This window comes from Herpailurus yagouaroundi, unplaced genomic scaffold (assembly GCF_014898765.1).
Source record: "Herpailurus yagouaroundi ecotype Mexico unplaced genomic scaffold, PumYag 77, whole genome shotgun sequence".
Classification (NCBI taxonomy): domain Eukaryota; kingdom Metazoa; phylum Chordata; class Mammalia; order Carnivora; family Felidae; genus Herpailurus; species Herpailurus yagouaroundi.
In genome coordinates, this window is record NW_024412388.1 from 65,806,716 (window position 1) to 65,826,162 (window position 19,447).

A 19,447-nucleotide genomic window follows, 5' to 3' on the forward strand; every position below is an offset into this window, starting at 1 on the left:
TCTGCACTGACAGCACAGAACCTGCTTGGGATCCTCTCTCTCCCTCTCTTTCTGCCCCTCTGTTCACACACACTCTCTCAACATTATAAACACTAAAAAAAGAAACAAATAAACAAAAGAAAAGAAATGAACGTTTTTTGGATGGTTTATTGTACAAACTAATTCTCTGGTATTTAATATATAAAAACTTTTTTGAAGGAAGAGGAAGAACATGAAACATTTGAACTGAGTAGGGAATATGAAGAATTAATAAAATTGAAAAGAAGTGGCTCTATTCAAGCTAAAAATTTAAAAAGCAAGTTTGAAAAAATTGGACAACTGTCTGAAAAAGAAATCCAGAAAAAGATAGAAGAAGAACGAGCAAAAAGGAGAGCAATTGACCTTGAAATTAAAGAGCGAGAAGCAGAAAACTTTCATGAGGTATATACTATTTTGTATTTAACTGTCATGGTATAAATGTAACATGGACTTTGAATAAGTTTTGGTACTTACAATTAACCATAGATGTATACAATATTGTCTGGGAACTAAGTAGCAAAAGCATATTAAGATCTCAAGAGACTTTGAAAGATTTCCTCACTCTAGCATTGTTCAAAATGGCTGTTATCAGAATTAAAGCCGCTTATTGTGAACATCAGGTAGGTCACTCCGGAAATAACAGTTTAAATGTATTTACTGGCAGAAGTTTTAGTTTGAATCAGTAGAACCAGTGTACATATAACTTAAAAGAAATTCTAGATATTTACTTTCGTATTTAAAGATGAGACAAATAAAGCCTAATGATCTCAAAGTCATGCAATTATTCAGTGGCAGAGCCTAAATTAGAATTGAGATGACATGGGGGCGCCTGGGTGGCGCAGTCGGTTAAGCATCCGACTTCAGCCAGGTCACGATCTCGCGGTCCGTGAGTTCGAGCCCCACGTCAGGCTCTGGGCTGATGGCTCGGAGCCTGGAGCCTGTTTCTGATTCTGTGTCTCCCTCTCTCTCTGCCCCTCCCCCGTTCATGCTCTGTCTCTCTCTGTCCCAAAAATAAATAAACGTTGAAAAAAAAATTTATAAAAAAAAAAAGAATTGAGATGACATGAATTAGAAGTACCTCCATATGTTAAAAAAGAGGCAATTACTAAATAACCTGTAATGTTCCTTCCAGCATAAGATCTAGTTCCATGACTATGAGTACTGCTTTAAGTAGGATCTGGAAATTTTTTTCTGCCAGAATTGCCATTTTATAATACTTAACAGCATTTATGTTCTTCTAACAGTGAATTTCCATTAAATATTCAATAAGGTAGGTGTGGGAAGTTGGGAGGGCCTTCAGGGGAGACTGAATTAAAAGAATGAAAAAATTATGTGCAAATTCTTTGCACTGTAAGCAATTCATTATTATTAAAGCAAACAGTATAGGAACAACAAAGATAATGATGAAGATGCAAACGCAGGCAAGATGGTCATGGAAGGTCTTAAATGTTAAGGAACTTTGTTTTATTGTTCATTGAAGGAATCTTTAAAACATGGAGATATTATCAAATAGGCATCTTTATACCTAGATCATAGTGAAGCTAAAGATGGTTTTAGATTCATGCATTAAAAAATTATTTGAATGGCTATTATGTTCCAGGAACTGTTCTGGATACTGGGAGTACACTGAATAAACCTGCAGTCCTTGCTCAGTAGTGTTTAGAATCTAACAGGTAGGGAGGATGGAAAACAATTACTGAGTAGTAAGTAAGAGCTATGGAAATTAACAAAGTAGGATACTACTTTTTGTACAGGGTGGTCAGAGGCCTGATGAGGAACTTGAACTAGAAGTCAAGTAGAGAAAATAGATAAATGTGTAGGATATGAAACTTGAGAAGACTCGGGGATGGTGGTAGAGATGAGGAGAGGGAAGAATGAACTGAAGTGGGTATACACGAACAAAAGTAATATGGGAATAGAGTTTGGAAGGAAATCATAAGCTATTTTAAACAAATGGAGATGCTGTGGAACATCAGGTATTCATCAGTAAAGCTGATTTGCATTTGAACTCTGTGCGATGCACACTAAACCTTAAGGTTTACGGTCACTGCTAGAGGCAAATGCTATTGCTAACATCTATGCTGGGCCTGGTGTTCAGTCTTGGGTTCATGTAAGTGAATATAATTATGCCTTCAAAAAGTTCAGCCTAATGAGATGTATGAAAATAATTATAACTTAAGTGCTAAAATAGGAGTTGTATATTTAATGTTGTAGGGTCAAACAGGATGGACTCAGTATTCCTAGAAGTTTCACAGGGCTGAGAAAATGGCATTTAAGCAAAGTGTGGTTAACTAGAACTTGCAGTTAAAGAGGGGAAACATTCCAGATTGGAGACGGGAGTCCGTTTACAGCCTTTACATAAAGGTTGTGAAAATGTGTCTGGGGAATGGAAAATTTGTTCAAAGGCATGGTTCATAGAATAATGGGTAATAGAATAAAGTTGTAAAAGTAGTGGCTAGTTGGTACTGGGTCTTTTTAACCTTGCAGGGACTATGATTCGGGAACAATGTTAGTAATCATTTTAGGACAGAATAATAAAAAGCTTCTGTTTTTAAAGAAATCTGGTATCAGAGAGAATGAAGAAGAAAGGAATAGGGCATTAAGTTGGGATCCAGGGATAAAAATGGACCCAACTTTTAACCAAACTGGGTAATAGGCTGTTTATGGGCAGGTGGTTACTGAGAAGCCCAGCCCAACATTAAGATTACCAGAGAAACTAACTAGATGATACTACAGAGAATTCAGTCTGGAGATGGTAGGATGAATAGTTTTGGACACATGAAGTTTGAACTATATTGGGATAAGATAAAAGCAGTCTGAAACATAGGTACTGAGTTCAGGCAAGAGACTGGAATTATATAGATTGTAACTATCATAAATAGTATTTAAACATATCAGAGTAAAGCTATATTTAAAGGGTTAATAGTTGGAAGGTGAATAGTAAAACTGGAGAACACCAACATTTAATAGTTGGCCACAAGAGCAGTTTTTACAGAAATGTATCATGGAAGCTAAAGTTCAGTCAGCATGCACTTGCTCACCTTATTGTTAAAGGTAGTGAAACCTCAGAGTAGTCATACCTAGTCCTACAAGATATTTAGGGAAGATTAAAAATGAGATAGATGATTTACTGTTTTATTGCTATTACTGGCTCTTCTGTATGAAAGGACAGATTAGGACTTGTCTGACTTCCTGGAATCCCTGAGGATATCCTCACTGATTGTGAAGGATGCTGACATCCTTCCTATCTTCTCTCTAGATTAAGGTCAGAGATACCCTTTAAAAACTTGTTGGCATAGTTTTGCCATGGAGTGCAATCACCTTCCAGCATAAGACTCCCTTTGCACTTATCTGGTAATATTATCTGGTTTCCTCCTTTAAAAATCTGTGTTCAGGGCGCCTGGGTAGCTCAGTCAGTTGACTATCTGACTTTGGCTCGCTCAGGTTATGATCTTGCAGTTAGGGAGTTCAAGCCCTGGGACAGGTTGTGCTGACAGCTCAGAGCCTGGAGCCTGCTTTGAATACTTGTGTCTCCCTCTCTGCCCCTCCCCTGCTTGTGCTCTTTCTCTCAAAAAGGGGCGCCTGGGTGGCTCAGTGAAGTGTTTGCCTTAGGTCATGATCTATTTGTGGGTTTAAGCCCTGCATCAGGCTCTGTGCTGACAGCTCAGAGCCTAGACCCTGCTTTGGATTCTGTGTCCACCTCCCCCACCCCCACTCTTTCTCTTGCTTTCAAAAATGAATAAACATTATAAAAATTTTTTTAATTAAAAAATAAAAATGTCTGTGTTCAACACGGCTTGTTTGTATTCTAGACATCTTTCAAGGTAACCTCATCCATATAACCTCCCCTAATCCAAGAATTCCACAGCTCCTTGTAGCCTTAATCCATACCACCCATTTAAATCACTTATAGTGTTTGACTTTCTAGTTTTCCAAGTAAGGCATACTCCAAAACCATTTCTCGTCTCTTTTATCTCAAGTTCACTACCCAATTGTGTTTCCTTTAATATTCATGTGGTAGGTATCAATACCCTAAGAATGCACCAAACCAATGTTTAAGATGTCTTTTAGCCTTTTTAGTAATAAAACCACAGCAACATCATTCAAATTAGCAATTAACTGTAGTCCTGCATTGTGTTTATTAATAGGCATTAGGTTTATCATTTCAAACTGAAACACTGGTATTAATGGCAGGAGTACTAGAATTTACCCATTAGCTATTTGGTTGTGTCTGATGTTCTAGGATTTTCCAACATTAAATAAAAATCTAATTCCAGGAGACAAGAAAAACTATCCAATTCCTTCTACATTCATTGGAATGGAGTACAATACCTCAAACTGATGCAAAACATCCACACACCAAGATTTTTTCTTACATAGGCAATTACTTCAAAGCTTGCTTCAAAATTTCCTAACTTTAGTTGGATGTGGTACACTGAGGCAATGTCTTCATAATACTGTGAAATATAAATGGTGAGATTTCCAGACATAAAAGTCTAGGTAGTTTAGAAAACCAAGAGTCCACTACAGCTAAAGTACTTTAGAAACCCTGAATTAACTGTACCTACAACCCACTATACTAAAACTGCCCTCAAAGGCCACCAGTGACCCCATCATCACCAAATTGTTGTATACACTCACACTATTTAACAATTGAAACTCTGCTCTTAAATTACTCCTTAATTATTTCCATAGCTTCCAACTCTCACCCTATATAGAGGACTAACCATATACTTCAACGATTTCCCCCACGTTCCAGCCAATGCCTCTTTCAGTAGTTGTCTTCCATCTATTCTGTGAACACTCTTGTCTGTCATTTGACCATCAATAAATTTTGTTGGATGGAATTCATTTCAAAGACAATTACTAGCTAAGAAGGGTGGGGAAGAAAATCACAAAGTGGGAAGTAATGGAAATTGCACTTTCTATTATACAGCAGAGTGAAGAATGATGGACAATCTCGTGACAAGAAGTATTTTAACAATGTATAACATCCCTACCCTTTTCTGTTATTCAGTATTATCAGCTAGCACAAAGAATTGGTTGAGCAAATAATACCCTGGGACTCCAATGACATTGTAGCTTTACACTGGGAAAAAAGGATTCTAATTGTCAAGAGAATGTTTCATAAATGAAACTTTCATTTTTCTCAAATTAGGGGATAGTGAAAATCTACATGGCTGCAGTATAGCACAAATAAACCAAACATGGTATGATTATTTCGTGTCCATAAATGACATCTTCAGAAGTACTGCTTTAGTTCTTGTTGGTTTCTAGAAAATATGCAATTACTATTCTTGGCCCACTTTTATAAAGGAAGAAGACGTTGATGTCAAGCCTGCAAAAAAAAGTGAGGCTCCATTTACTCATAAAGTGAATATGAAAGCTAGATTTGAACAAATGGCTAAGGCAAGAGAAGAAGAGGAACAAAGAAGAATTGAAGAACAAAAGTTACTACGCATGCAGTTTGAACAAAAGGAAATTGATGCAGCACTACAAAAGGTACCAGGCTTACATGTCCTTTATTTTTCAAAGATGCTCTTGAAATTTTATGGGGGATTAGGAAAAAAAATTTTGGGAGGACGCAAGTCAGCGAGGGGATGAGAAAGAGAATCCCACGAGGGGCCTGGCAAGGTGGGGGGAAGGGGAGAGAAGAGAAAGTGAGGGAGGGAGGAGTGGGGTTGAAACTCAATCAATGTGGGACTAAACTCAAGAACTGTGAGATCATGACCTGAGTCAAAGTCAGATGCTTAACAGCTGAGCGAGCCAGGTGCCCTAAAGTAATTTTTAATAGCTTTCAAGTCAGTGGAATGTTTTATAAAGTACATAATTGTAGTTAAGCATATTTACATGTTCTTTGGGAAGAAAAAACCCTTTTATTCATAAAATTCTATTACTAAAGCATCGTCCTAAAAATGCTACTATAAATGCCAACTTGAATGGACGTATTTTAATACAGAAAAGAGAAGAGGAGGAGGAAGAAGGTGGTAGCATCATGAATGGTTCCACTATTGAAGATGAGGAGCAAACGAGATCAGGAGCTCCATGGTTCAAGAGGCCTCTAAAAAACACATCAGTTGTAGACAGTGAGCCAGTTAGATTCACTGTTAAAGTAACAGGAGAACCCAAACCAGAAATTACATGGTGGTTTGAAGGAGAAATACTGCAAGATGGAGAAGACTATCAATATATTGAAAGAGGAGAAACTTACTGCCTTTATTTACCAGAAACTTTCCCAGAAGATGAAGGAGAATATATGTGTAAAGCGGTCAACAACAAAGGCTCTGCAGCTAGTACCTGTATTCTTACAATTGAAAGTAAGAATTAATCATTTTTAATCTAGAACTTTTATTGTATTTAAATTTTTTTTTCCTTTAAAAAATCACTTTTCTTCTTCTCTTTTTTAGCTGACGACTACTAGCTCCCCTTCCCTCTCCCTGGAACTTTCTCTGCCCCCTCCCCCCCCCCCGCGCCCCCCCCCCCCAACCCAGATTTCTTACTACATCCATGTTTTCTGTGGCGGGGCCAAAAATGGAAACCAGAAGTGCCACTATATTGACTTTTTATTCCTTTTCCTAACAGTCTTCAAAACACAAGCTCATCTAAAGAATACCTTCTTCCTATCCAAATCATCACCAGATTCGTCACCATATTGTGAAGTTAATGTGTATTTAATGGGGTAGAGTGGAAAAGTTACTCAATTATTCTAAGCTTATAGCAATTACGTTTTAAAGATCACAAATAAAACATTATTTTGCATGAAAAAATGTTTATGAGCTATTTATATACCTAAAATTAATGCAGACTTCATAATTTGGAAACTACTGAGTTTTCCTTAATAGTCATTTTTCTTGTTGTAGTTTTAAAGTCTTTCTGAAGCACAGAGGGAAAAGGGGGAACATGGAGAACAAAAGTTAAGACTAAATTTTAAGAAAATTTAATGGAAACCACTGCCTATATAGAATTCTGAGTGTTGAGACTATTAACATGTACTATTCAAAGGTGTGTTATATTCAAGCTTCTAAAGCAAATTTACGTTTTGACCTTGCCTGAACAAATTATATTTTAGTAAAAAAAACTTTGTATCAGTAGTTCATGCAGGAGAAAACACTTTCAACATAATTGAAGATTTTGAGGTCTAAGAGGGGGGGAAAAAAGGCACAATCTTCAATTTTAAAATCTGGTCTAAAATGAGTTTGTAAATAATTAATTACCATGTTCTATTACCAAGTTGTTTTATATTTTAGTTTTCTGGAAGACAATTTTATTTTACAATGTAAACCCATAATAAAATAACTTGTGTATTTAAAATAAAGTCTTTTCAATATTTTAGAAAAGAAACAAAACACTCCCTTATAATATTCATCAATGTACATTTATTATTTTTTTATTGAGGAAACCATAATCAATACAAAATTACAGCAATCATGTGCCCTTTTACATACATTGTCATTAAAGCAAACTCTAAACCACAGTTTGTAAAGTATTCAATTTACCTCAAGTCCAAGCTGCATCTCCCTAAGACACTGTTCCCATCACAGTAGCCATTTTAAGCCAATCTTCTTTTTACACACGGGTAGTTTCTGTAGAGAACACTTTTCTCAGGACGAAAATGCATCGAGCATGCATAAGAAAAAATATATATATATATATGCGCAAATACATTTATGAGTTTCTATAGGGCTATCACTGAAGAAAATAAAACCTTGGGATTTATTTGCTTCTTTTTTAAAAGCACCAATTTAAATCCCTCAGAAGTTTATACTGTGGCAAGATAACTCAAGTGACTAAACAAAAAATAAAGGTTATTTTCAGAGTCAAAATTATCTTTAGGTACTGTTAAAATACATTTTAAAATGAGGCAGAATTTTCAGAAAATAAAAAGACATCCTCATTGATAATTTCTACATCCTTACTCTAGACAACAGATGTTCACAGGTAGAACTGGTTCTCCTGGCAGAGCACTCAAACAAACGTAATCACTTCTGCATATATTCCTATTTCCCGCTTAAGTTTACTCTGCTACTCCTACCCAAACCCACCCTTTTGAATTAACTACCAAGGTATTTGGCTAAGGAAATATTTTACAATGTTTATAAACAACTAGTATTAAATCACTAGTTTTAGTATTAAAACCATTTTTGTTAATTAAAAATAAAAGTATACTTTTCATTTCTAAAAGAAACATCAAACCCATTAGAATTCTAAGTATCACCACACTAAAATATCTTAAAACAAACACATTGTCAAGTTTTTAAGTGCTAAATAAATCAGTTCAATTTCAATCTAAACATTGTTTCTACCACTCCTAACATCCATTGCATTCAAGTCAACTGGCTCACCTTTTCTGCTTTCCATTTATTTCAAGGTTAAGATTAGCGCCATTTTAAAAATGCAGTTATCAGTGAAGGCTTATGGTAATGAGTTAAAAAAACTCTTGAGATAGAAACAATGCCCCAATATCTATTAGCATTCATCTATTATTTTATAAAAATGCAAACTACAGCTAACCAAAAGTTGAAAGGCTCCTTAAGGTTCAAAGATCTCCTTTATATTATCAGTCTTAACATACCTATCATTGACTATTAAAACAACACACACACACACATAAATGTGGTGCAGTTAACTACACAACTTACAAAATTTAACAGTTCATGGAACATTTAAGATCAAGCAAATAGCACTTTAAAATGAAAAGTGATCAAAAGCAGGTACATTACACCCTATACCAATGTATGGGAATACATTTCATATTTCTCAATTATGATTTGCCAATTTTACCTTCTACATTGAGCCCTTCTATGGTCCATGCTCATCGGCTCACCAATGGCATACACTCAAAGGATTCCTCTTTATGGGTAACTATCTCAGGACCTGATTTTATGAGCTATGATTTGGTGCTTGCAGCATCTTCAGCACTGTGTGTGAAAATGAAGGCAGTATTTTTGAATATTTTTCTTTGTTGTAGAGATAAGCAGGAGTTTTAAAAGGATCAGCACATTTTAGAAACTGAATAAACAAAACTGATAGGATGCTGCTTTAATACATTCATCTTAACTCAAAATATGTACCAGTTAAAATCATCTATAAGAACACAAACATTTTAAACTGGCAAAAAAAGTAAAATGCAGCGTCAATTATTAAAGTATTATAAATCAGAAAAATATTGGTTGCTATACAGATTATGAAAGGTTATTTGCTATACAGTTAACATTTCACTGATGCACATGCCTTATCAAAACATACTGCCAGTATTCCTTATATTTTCCTTTTTCAGTGTATGTTACGAAAACTGAATTGTCTTAAAAAAAAAAAAAACTTCGTAATAAAATTCTGACCCATAATGTCCTTACTGAATTGTTATACTTCAAGAATAAGAAAAAAATAAACTCCATATAGCTTTGGAGGGCAAAGAAAGAAAATGTCCTGTCAACCTGTCAATCATAAAAAGCTCGTGAAGGCTGTTGAAGTTTCTAACCAAGTGATTTCCTAAATCTCGAAAACTATGTTAACTGCCCTTTCTTAACAATTCTTCTGTAGTTGGGAAAAGATTACAAAAAGTTTGGATGTAGTTCAATTATAGCAGCAATCTACTCATCATTTCTTTTTTCTTGTTTTAATAAAAAAATTAAAATAAAAAACATTACCCAGAAATGTAAACAGTTGTTTGAACAACTTACAGACTTTCCACTGAAATGGTAGCATAAATAACAAAATACATTTTGGGGAAGCAGTAGCAGATTGCTTTTGAATACACAACCACAAAAACCTCACAGGGACAACATTAATGTACTGAAATATTTATTTATATATGTCCTTAGGTTGTGCTTACCTGTTGCTTTTTGCAGCAGAACCTAAGGTGGAAGGTCTGGGAAGGCACTGTGAAGTATAAATAATTGCACTGTTTGCAATTAATAAAGATTTTAAACCTTAAATGAATCAAAATCAACAGCCTCCAATTTGTGAGTTATGATATTGAATCCAACTGAGCTATTTCTTCAGTTTAATCAATAAATGCACCACTTTCCTAAAAGGTCATCTATAAAACAGTATCATGCAAAATACTGAAATTGTTCATGTCAATAACCCTACTCTTAAAGGTAACACATAACTAACTCCTTAACTATTAAACTTCAAACTAGAACTATATATCCATATCTAAATAAGGGTAAGGGAAGTCACTCCAGGTTCTATAAAACAATCAAAAACATTTCAAATATCTATAATGAACTGAACTGCTATTTTCTACCCTATAAGTAATCTCAACATTTATGTCCTTGTACATCTTCCTTTATAGTATATTCAGAACTGGTGCTCCCCACCAATGAAAAGAATATATATATATATATATGTATATATATATTTATGAAATGGTGTTAAAACTGCTACATTGCTTAATATTTGCAAACTGAAAACCACTTCTGTCTGACACATTTCAAGTCTTTCATATTAATATAGAAGATATGCATACTGTACACTGAAAAGCAATATATTTTAGGAGCACCAATGAGTAATACTATTCAATTTTAATGATCAGTTTTCTTTAGCTATAGCTAAAGCATATCAAAAATACTTACCCATTAAGCTCACTTAAAAAAAAATACAGACCTATGTATTACTCTATGTTAAATTAAGAAGCAGTTATGGTTTTCCAAGATATCAGCACTGTATTCCAACATAATATTCACACAAAGTATGGCATTTACATTATGTGGAACATTGACAAAAAGATACTGTTGCAGTTCATCAATTTGTCATTCTGATGTACTTACAGTGCAATGCTCCTTGAAGGAACACAATCAAGGATGATACACAGCACAGTCCTCCTCACCCCTACAGAGCTAGTTCTATACTGGCTGGATCAAACCTGCACTTCAACAGACAATGGCAAGACAGACTGTATTTGCATGTAGTCTAATATATTAATATGCAAAGAGCCAACAAATATGCAAAGAGTAAAACAATGGATTTCAACAAAATATCAGAACTTCAGCATGAGTGTTATAGGGTAATAAAGTGATTTCAAGTACATAAAAAATTAAGTTGGTTCAATGATTGGACTTGTGCATTTACAAAACAAGGCTTAACTATACTGCAAAAAGAAAAAAAAAGAAAAAACCTTGAACATTTCCATACCCCGATAATGTTTCAATGGCAGATGCACTGTAGCTATACTTTTTGCATACTATTTACTTTTCTACCCTAAATTTAAAAAGAAACACACTAATATTGTATACATTGAAAGTTTCTTTACATGAAAAAACTTCTTATTCAACTACTCATATTCACTATCCGAAAACTGTTTAAAATTAGTTATGCTGAAACAGTCTTGGAAATCGAAGTAATTATCAAATTAAGAACAGAAAGGTTAACTGTTATAGCAGCAGTACAGATCTGAAACAGTGGTCATGTATAAAAGGAAATTTCACTGTTAATGCAATGGAAGTATGCCAAAAGATCACTGTACACACATGCAGTTTTGAATCAAACAGAAGGAAAAAAAAATGAAGATATCAGGATTACTTGTGCTGAAACAGCCAAATACAATAAATGGAAAAGATCCTCCAATCTACTACTATACTGCAAGGGGGAAAAAACATGCCAGTGTTTAAAAACTCAATTAATATTTCATGGGGAAAGCTTATATTTTGTGTATATGTATCTTAATTTATCATTGCTAAGAAATTATGAATCCTTTAAATACCCACATATCCAACTTACCGACACAGGAGGTTTCATATCATTTATTGTAAAGCACAAAACAGGCATTTTAAAAGTGAAAGTATACATTGAAAAAGTACATTTATATCACAAAGCATTGACCACATAATAGTTGCAAATACATTTGCTGGAATGTGTACATCTACACTAAATACTAAAAACAAACCAATTTTCATTTCTACACAGAAATATTAACCTCCTATCAGTAGTGATAGATATTTTGTACATTTTCAAAAAAAAAAAAAACACTATTTTAAACCAAAAACAAAATTAAGATCTTCATCAAGTCGTCTGCATCCATATATTTAACAAAGGTTTTTTTCCCCCACACAATGAAGCAAATACTGTATTGTCCACTTCTTATTATTGGCCCTGTGCAGAAGAGATACATAAGAAATACACAAAAAGTTAAAGAAAATCCTTTAAATGGAGCTAACTCAGGAGTGAATCCTTTAAGAAAGAAAAACTGGTTAATATAAATGGTGGTGGCTTCTTGCATGATTTGCAAATCCCTGGGGGAAAAAAATTTATTTTTAAAATCAGAGGCACTGTAGAAATACTCAGCACTCAGATGCCAGAAAGCATTATAAAAAAAAACAAACAAAAAAACCCAAACAATACATCACAGTACTTCATTTAGTTATGCTATGCCAGATAAAAATTTAAAAGGCAAACATAATCCCAAACAGACAAAACAGTAAACATGCAGAAAACATGATTGGAATAGAAATCAACACATTAGCAAGTTTAGTATACCTGAGGTGCTGGAGGATGCTGTGGCATTCCCTGGGGACTTGTCTGGGCATAGTAGGCTGCTTGTTGTCTATAGTACTCAGCCCAGGCTGCACTATAATCTGGCTGACCACCTGGTGGAGCACCAGTAGGAGCAGGAACCGCTTGACCTTTGAGAAAACAGAACAACTTTGTTGCTGTAACCACAATTAAAAGCCCAAAAGAATCTCATTTCTAATAAAAACAATACCTTGCTTCTTGTAATATTCCTCCCAAGCTTTTGAATAATCTTGTGTCTGCCCTTGTTGACCTAAAAAAAACCCCCTAAATTTTAATACAAAATTATATCCACTGTAAGTACAGGTTACAAAGACAAGCACAGAGGGTCAGAATTGCTCCTGTTTTATCTTATTCATTAGTGTCAGAAAACTACTCTGTAATTAAAGAAATCAGAATGCTGTTTCTTTTTGCCTTACATTAATCGTAACTTTTAGTTCTAAAGCATTACTATTAATAAAAAGCGAAATCAAAACCATCCACATAGTTTTAACAAGAAAGGCAATGATTTAGGCATAATCTGGATTCAATTACAGAATTTATAAATATTAATGTTCTAAACGGAGTTTGGCAAGTATTTCAAGTAAACAATCTATGGTTCCCTGATGGTGATGCTGGGTGTGGGGAGGGGGGAGACCACTATTTTTTCTTGTCTTATTCATTTGGATGTTACACTACAGGTTTTAAATAAAATGTAAATCTTTGATGGAGGAAAAGAACATTTTTGAAAAACAAAAAACCCATGTGAAATCTATTAAAGACTTCATTATTTTAAGATACGGTCAAGATCTTTGTTTCCTGATTTGTGACCTATACATTATGTGTACGAAGACTAACCATCAAAATACTCTTTAATAATAAGATGTTTAAAATTTTAATATATGTTCAAACCACAATACAATTTTATTAAAAGTAACATGACAAAGAACATAAAGAACAATTACCAAAGACATTCGAAGGAACAAGATCAATCAAACACAAAACTCAACAGCTTTCATGAGCAGGTATTTTTTTAAGCAGGGTAATTAAGAGACTAAAGAGAATGAACCAAATCCAACGCACAAAATTTAAATGGGCTCTGGATTAAAATAAAAACATACACACACACAGCCACAAGAGACATTTTTCTGACAACCAAAGAAAATATGGTCTATATGTTGATATTACTGAAATAATTTATTTACAACAGTGTGCAACCTACTTTGTAAAGGCTCAGGCACAAAAAATACATATATACACACACAAATTACATATGATAAACTTTTTAAAAATGTAGAATTTGAATAGAAAATATAAATATGGGTGTTCACTGTATGATTTTTCTGATTTTATCAAGGTATAAAAATTTATAAAATAAAAACTTGGGGAGGAAGAACATGTGTTTTCCTATTGAGCTCCCTTTTTTGAGCAGAATTTTATATAGCTTATTACTTTGCCTGGTGAAATTATTATAGCTAGATAAAAAATACTAGAGAACAGACACAGGGAAAGTTGTTTTTTATGTTTGTTGGATGTTGCCAACTTTGTATAGCTGAACTCTGTATAGTTGCTGAAAATAGGCTATCACCATCAATCACAAAATTGAAGAATTAAAAGCAACTCAGTGAATAGAATTTTAACTTTTATGAGTAACTTTAAAAATCCAAGAAAAAAAAACCCCTTCTATAGGCAACAGAGAAATCCCATGTAATATAAACAAAATTCTTAGTTTTGTTTTCCAGAATTCTTTTCAAAGAGGAAGTGAGTTTAACATACTGATCCAATGAGGAGACACAATTTAAACAAATCTGAAATAGGTTTCAGTATTTAGACAACTCCCAAATATCCCAGGGTATCAAGAGTAATAAAACCACACAATGTCTCTTACAAGTTGTACACTTGAAAACCTGCTGACTTGAGGCCAAACTCGGTTAAGACAGCAACAATTTCTACTTAAGGTTTACAAAAAGGGACTGAACATCATTGTTAAGAGATATTCATTTTAGAGGCAAAATTACAATATAAGATGGTAGAAACAGAGACACATTAAGAAAATTCATCCAATTCAAATGTTACCTACTCTCCCATTTCAAATATTTCTGTGGAAAGTGAAGGGTAAACATGTCAGACTGTAAGAAAATCAAGCACTTGGTAAGTCGTAAACACCTCACATTCCAATCTTGAAGGTGTCCAAAGAAAAAGTCATCTCACTCCTCCAACATGAGGGGCAAGTTTTGCCCTGCTGGAAAATAACTCTTCCTATCTGCTTAGGACTTACTTGGCTCTCCCCTAGCCTCTTCTGCCTCTCTGCCCCCTTTAGGAATGTACTTTAGCTTGCTCCCTTTATCCTTCTTAGTTCAAGAACTATTGTGATGCCTGTTTAGTTTATATTTTAGAACATCACTTAACATTTACATGTAGATTCACCATTTCTAAGGTTTGACTTTCATTTCATTCAAGAGGTAAGACTTGCCCTAGAGTTCACACATAACAGCCCAATGGCCAAACCTGCTTGAATAGATGTCACTACAAGTTATCGCTCTATATACCTGCCTCTTTCCCACAACCATTTTCCTCACTACACACCCTTTCCCCTTAAGGTACCATATGCCAAAGGCTCAGAGTCCACCACATCAGTACTTAATACTGTAAGAGCCTTTCTCTAAGTCAAACTTTTCCAAAAAATGCCGTCACCTGCCCTCTTCCAAATGGGAACTGCCTGTCTACTTTGAAATCCAGTTTGATCTGTTGACTTATTACAAAAGTTTCCTCATTCTAGCTCCATAAATACCCACTCTTCGAGCTTTACTGCCATTCCTTGTAACACTTAAAATTTCCTTTGTTAACCCTCTATAATCTCATCTTTGTGAATTTCTCTCCTAAATTCTCTTGATATTAATCCTACAAAATTCAGAACTGTTTCAGAAAACAAAACTAACTAAAAAACTTAACTTGAGGCTCCTGGGTGGCTCAGTCAGTTACGTGTCCGACCGGCTCAGGTCACAATCTCACAGCTCATGGGTTCCAGCCCCGTGTCAGGCTCTGCTATCAGCTCAGAGCTGCTTCGGATTCTGTGTCTCGCTCTTTCTCTCACTCAAAAACAAACATTAAAAACAAAAAAACAAAAAAAAAAAACACCCTCCTGTTTTAAGAGATTTACTTACTTATAAACAATGACACATTTATAACGTTAGTGGATATTTTCTGTCCTTAACAGGCAAAGCTGAGATTTGGCTTCAGAAGCTGGGACAGCCTGCCCAGTTTGGTAAAGAGGTTACTAGATTGGGAACTGGGATGTCCAGAGTCCTAGAAAATCCTAGCTCTGCCACTGTAAGAGTTCAACTTGGCCTCTCCAAATAAGATAGTTGGATTTGGAGATAAAAATTTTTATCTCCCTAATATCTTACTACTTTCTTCCCTTTTATTTACAAATCTTGAAAACTGCCTTGGTAGAGCACATGACTCTTGATCTCAGGGTTTTGAGTTCAAGCCCCACAATGGGCATAGAGATTACTTAAACAAAATCTTGAAAACTGAATTATACTAGTCTTATGCTTCAATATCTGGCAAGTAATGCACCCAGAAGAAATTAAGGTAGTTAAGCAACAACTCATTTGCAAAAAGAACTTCTATAGGACAAAATAAATTGACTTGCTAGCCAGGATTAGAGACCTGGCAATTTATTATTATTTCCCTTAAGATTTATATGTGAAATAATCATTCAACTTATCTTTTGCTCAAAAAAATTAACAGCTGATCACTATAGTGCTACAGAAAAACACATAACTGAGAAAAAAAAAAATCTGAATGGTATTAAGACCTCACAGATTACATTCAACACACCTGCTCACTCTGGACAAATAAAAGGTAGAAAAACCAAACCATAAATTTATCAACGTGCTGCAAATGAATGATAAAATACAATAAAACACAAGTTTCACCAGTTCCCCAATAATTATCTAAGTCCACAAACAGGCCTGTTTTTACTTATTTTTAATATTAACATAGGGAACATCTCTGGCACATTAACCATGGTGAAAATTTAAGTCAGACCCAGCGATTTTTAATTGCAACATGCTCAAATTTTTACAATGGTGACACTATTTCATACAAGTTAAAGTGACCATATGTCCTGACCACTATCATGGGATGATTATTAATAGCATTCTCAGTTTTTCTCAAAAGTATATCCCAGTCAGGATAAATTATGTGATCACCCTAATTAGAGTATACTGCTTTGAGATTAAAGTTTTTTAAAAGTATTTTTTTGCAGAATTTTAGCTGTTGTAGACCTGCCTGAGATAAGATGGGTCACAAAAACATAATCTGTTTTAGCCTCAGGAATGTAGCATGGAAAGTCATACTAACAGGAAAAACAATTTTTCTTTCTTTAAATAGAAAATAAGCTGCATAAAACATCCTTATCATGAAGTAAACGTATCCTACACAAAAGAAAATTTAATATCACCATTCTGGAAAATTTTCTTTCTGTGAAGACGACAAAACACTCACAGGCAAAGAAACATTGAAGTTTATGTTGAAAATCTCAAACAGACTGTATACTATGATAAAATTCTACCATCTATACATTCATTCTATACCTGGGAAGAATGGACGAGTTTATCTGTTTGGCTTTCATTTGTGACAAGTGGCTGTAGTGTATATGGGTCAATTTCAAATGACACCATAACCTTCTAAAAACAAAAACTACTATCTGTTCAGCTGACCCTTGAACAATTCAGGGGTTAATGGGCACAGACCTCTGTGGAGTTGAAAACCCACATACAACCTTTGACTTTGGACAAGCTTAACTACTAATAGTCTCCTTTGACCAGAAGCCTTACAGATAACATAAACAGTGGACTAACACACATTTTCAATATTATATACTGTATTTTACAATAAAGTAAGCTAGAGAAACAAGAAGAAAATCATAAAGTTCATTTATAGAATACTGTAAAAAAAAAAAAAACCCACTTATAAGTAAACCCATAAAATTCAAACCTATGTTAAGGATCAAATGAATATCAAGTTCCAAATAGTCCCAGAAAAAAACAAATCTGGGAGATGGGCTTGGAGTTTAGGCCCTCTTGGGAGTTCAAATTCTGGTTCTACCACTTAGTGGCTGTACATTTCAACTGTTAGTAGAAGTACAGTTTTCATTTGTAACCATTTGTAGTAATATATTTAGCAAAACACTTGATTAAAAATTGTATCCTCCATGAGAATATAATAACCAGAAGGTCAGGGGCTCCTACCTGTTTACCCTCACAATCACATTCTCAGCATCTATCACTGTTTGGTATGTAGTATGTGTTCTACAGTTACCGAATCGAAATGACCTTTCTAGAGTACAAATTTTCCTTTCTCCTATATGCAAATGTTATTTAAGTAACTAACATCCTATGTCCCTGTAGGTTACTTATCTAGTTACTGTGCAGCAGAAAATACCACACAACCGATTTTTGCTTGGCTCTCTAAAATTTAACCTATGCCATTCAGGCTACTGATATATGTAACTGTCTTTGACAAAAGTACAAGTAATATTCAGGGTCATAGGTGGCAACAGTGGAACTTTTGGTTTTAATTATTGTGGCTGACAAATGCATTTAGAAACAAAAGGATTTCCTTGTTATATAACCACAATTTTAAGAATTATGTATCTTTAGAATCAGTGATTTTAGAATGCATTCAGGGGTGCCTGGGTGGCTCAGTCGGTTAAGCGTCTGACGTCAGCTCAGGTCATGATCTCACGGCTCGTGAGTTGAGCTCAGTGTCAGGCTGTGTGCTGACAGTTCAGAGCCTGGAGCCTGCTTCAGATTCTGTCTCTCTCTCTCTCTATCCCTCCCTTGCTTCCACACACTCTCTCTCTTAAATATAAACATTAAAAAAAAAGAAAAGAACACATCCGATATTCCCTTCAAGATATTAAAAGTTAAAAACAAAGTGCAAGTAATAAAAACATAATGCAAACATGGTTTTATAACAATCTTCATCCTTCTAGTGAGATTTATTAAATGTTTCAAATTCAATTTAACTAAATGTATAAAAAAGAAATGTAGAACATACCCATTTTCTTGTAATACTCTTCCCAGGCCTTAGTATAATCAACCTGTCCAGCTGGAGCTGGATTCTGCTGATCTCCTTAAGAAAAACATTAAAAAAAAAAAAAAAAAAAAAAAAGGATTAACAGTTTCAAAAGACAATCTTGGCCCTTTACTTCTATTCCTTGAATGGAGAAAGTAGGAGTGGCCTGCCATAGGGAGTGAGGGGCAGGAGGGAGGGTGCTATGTGGTAGTGGGATCCTTGCTGGTGCCTAAAACACAGGACACAAGAGGTACAGAGGCCCTCAACAGAGAAAGTTTGTTTATACACATGGAAGAGGAGTTACACTGAGCATGTAAGTAAATTCATTGGTCAAGTAAGGATATACACTGAGGATACCAAGTCATTCACTATTTATAGGCAATGAAAGGGAAAAAGCCAGAAAGAACTCTGATGTGTTACAATAGAATTCTGCAAGCAGTATAATGGTTTGAGAAATATATACATATTCATATATGCACTCATAAGCATACATGTATATAAATTTCCTAGGTTCCATATCACCATGGTAGAAATGAACACACGGAGTTTTTCATTTCTCAAATACCATCATCTGCTAAAAGGAAATCAGGGCTACTTAGAAAAATAGCTGATTTTAGGGCTTGAGCCCAGAAAGCATAAAATAAGCATCTTTTGGGCAGGAAAGTAAAGACATGCTTAAAAAATGACAAACATGTCAGGGTGCCTCAGTTGGTTAAGCATCTGACTTTGACTCAGGTCATGATCTCACGGTTCATGAGTTCAAGCCCCACATTGGGCTTGCTGCTGTTGGCAAACTGCTTCAGATCTTCTCCCTCCCCGCCCCTCTCAAAAATAAACAAACACATTTAAAAAA

At 34.7% G+C, this 19,447-nt stretch overlaps 2 protein-coding genes across 27 annotated transcripts in view; one reads left to right on the forward strand and one right to left on the reverse strand.

Moving 5' to 3' along the window:
• NEXN (nexilin F-actin binding protein) overlaps positions 1 to 7,168 on the forward strand; it is a 52,555-nt gene extending 45,387 nt beyond the window's left edge. For 4 of the 6 annotated variants that reach the window (XM_040470723.1, XM_040470728.1, XM_040470725.1 and 1 more), the window contains 4 exons: positions 199 to 420; positions 5,335 to 5,520; positions 5,978 to 6,335; positions 6,426 to 7,168. In XM_040470723.1, the coding sequence (XP_040326657.1) occupies positions 199 to 420; positions 5,335 to 5,520; positions 5,978 to 6,335; positions 6,426 to 6,439 (780 nt within the window). In that variant the 3' untranslated portion in view covers positions 6,440 to 7,168. Of the gene's footprint in view, positions 1 to 198; positions 421 to 5,334; positions 5,521 to 5,977 lie in introns of all 6 variants that reach the window. The other 2 variants (XM_040470724.1, XM_040470727.1) reach the window with 1 other exon arrangement.
• Positions 7,169 to 7,374: 206 nt separating this feature from the next.
• Positions 7,375 to 19,447, reverse strand: part of FUBP1 (far upstream element binding protein 1) — a 33,610-nt gene continuing 21,537 nt past the window's right edge. For 6 of the 21 annotated variants that reach the window (XM_040470713.1, XM_040470718.1, XM_040470717.1 and 3 more), the window contains 3 exons: positions 18,577 to 18,651; positions 12,496 to 12,641; positions 12,118 to 12,251 (listed from right to left, as the gene is read on the reverse strand). In XM_040470713.1, the coding sequence (XP_040326647.1) occupies positions 12,210 to 12,251; positions 12,496 to 12,641; positions 18,577 to 18,651 (263 nt within the window). In that variant the 3' untranslated portion in view covers positions 12,118 to 12,209. The other 15 variants (XM_040470708.1, XM_040470706.1, XM_040470715.1 and 12 more) reach the window with 11 other exon arrangements.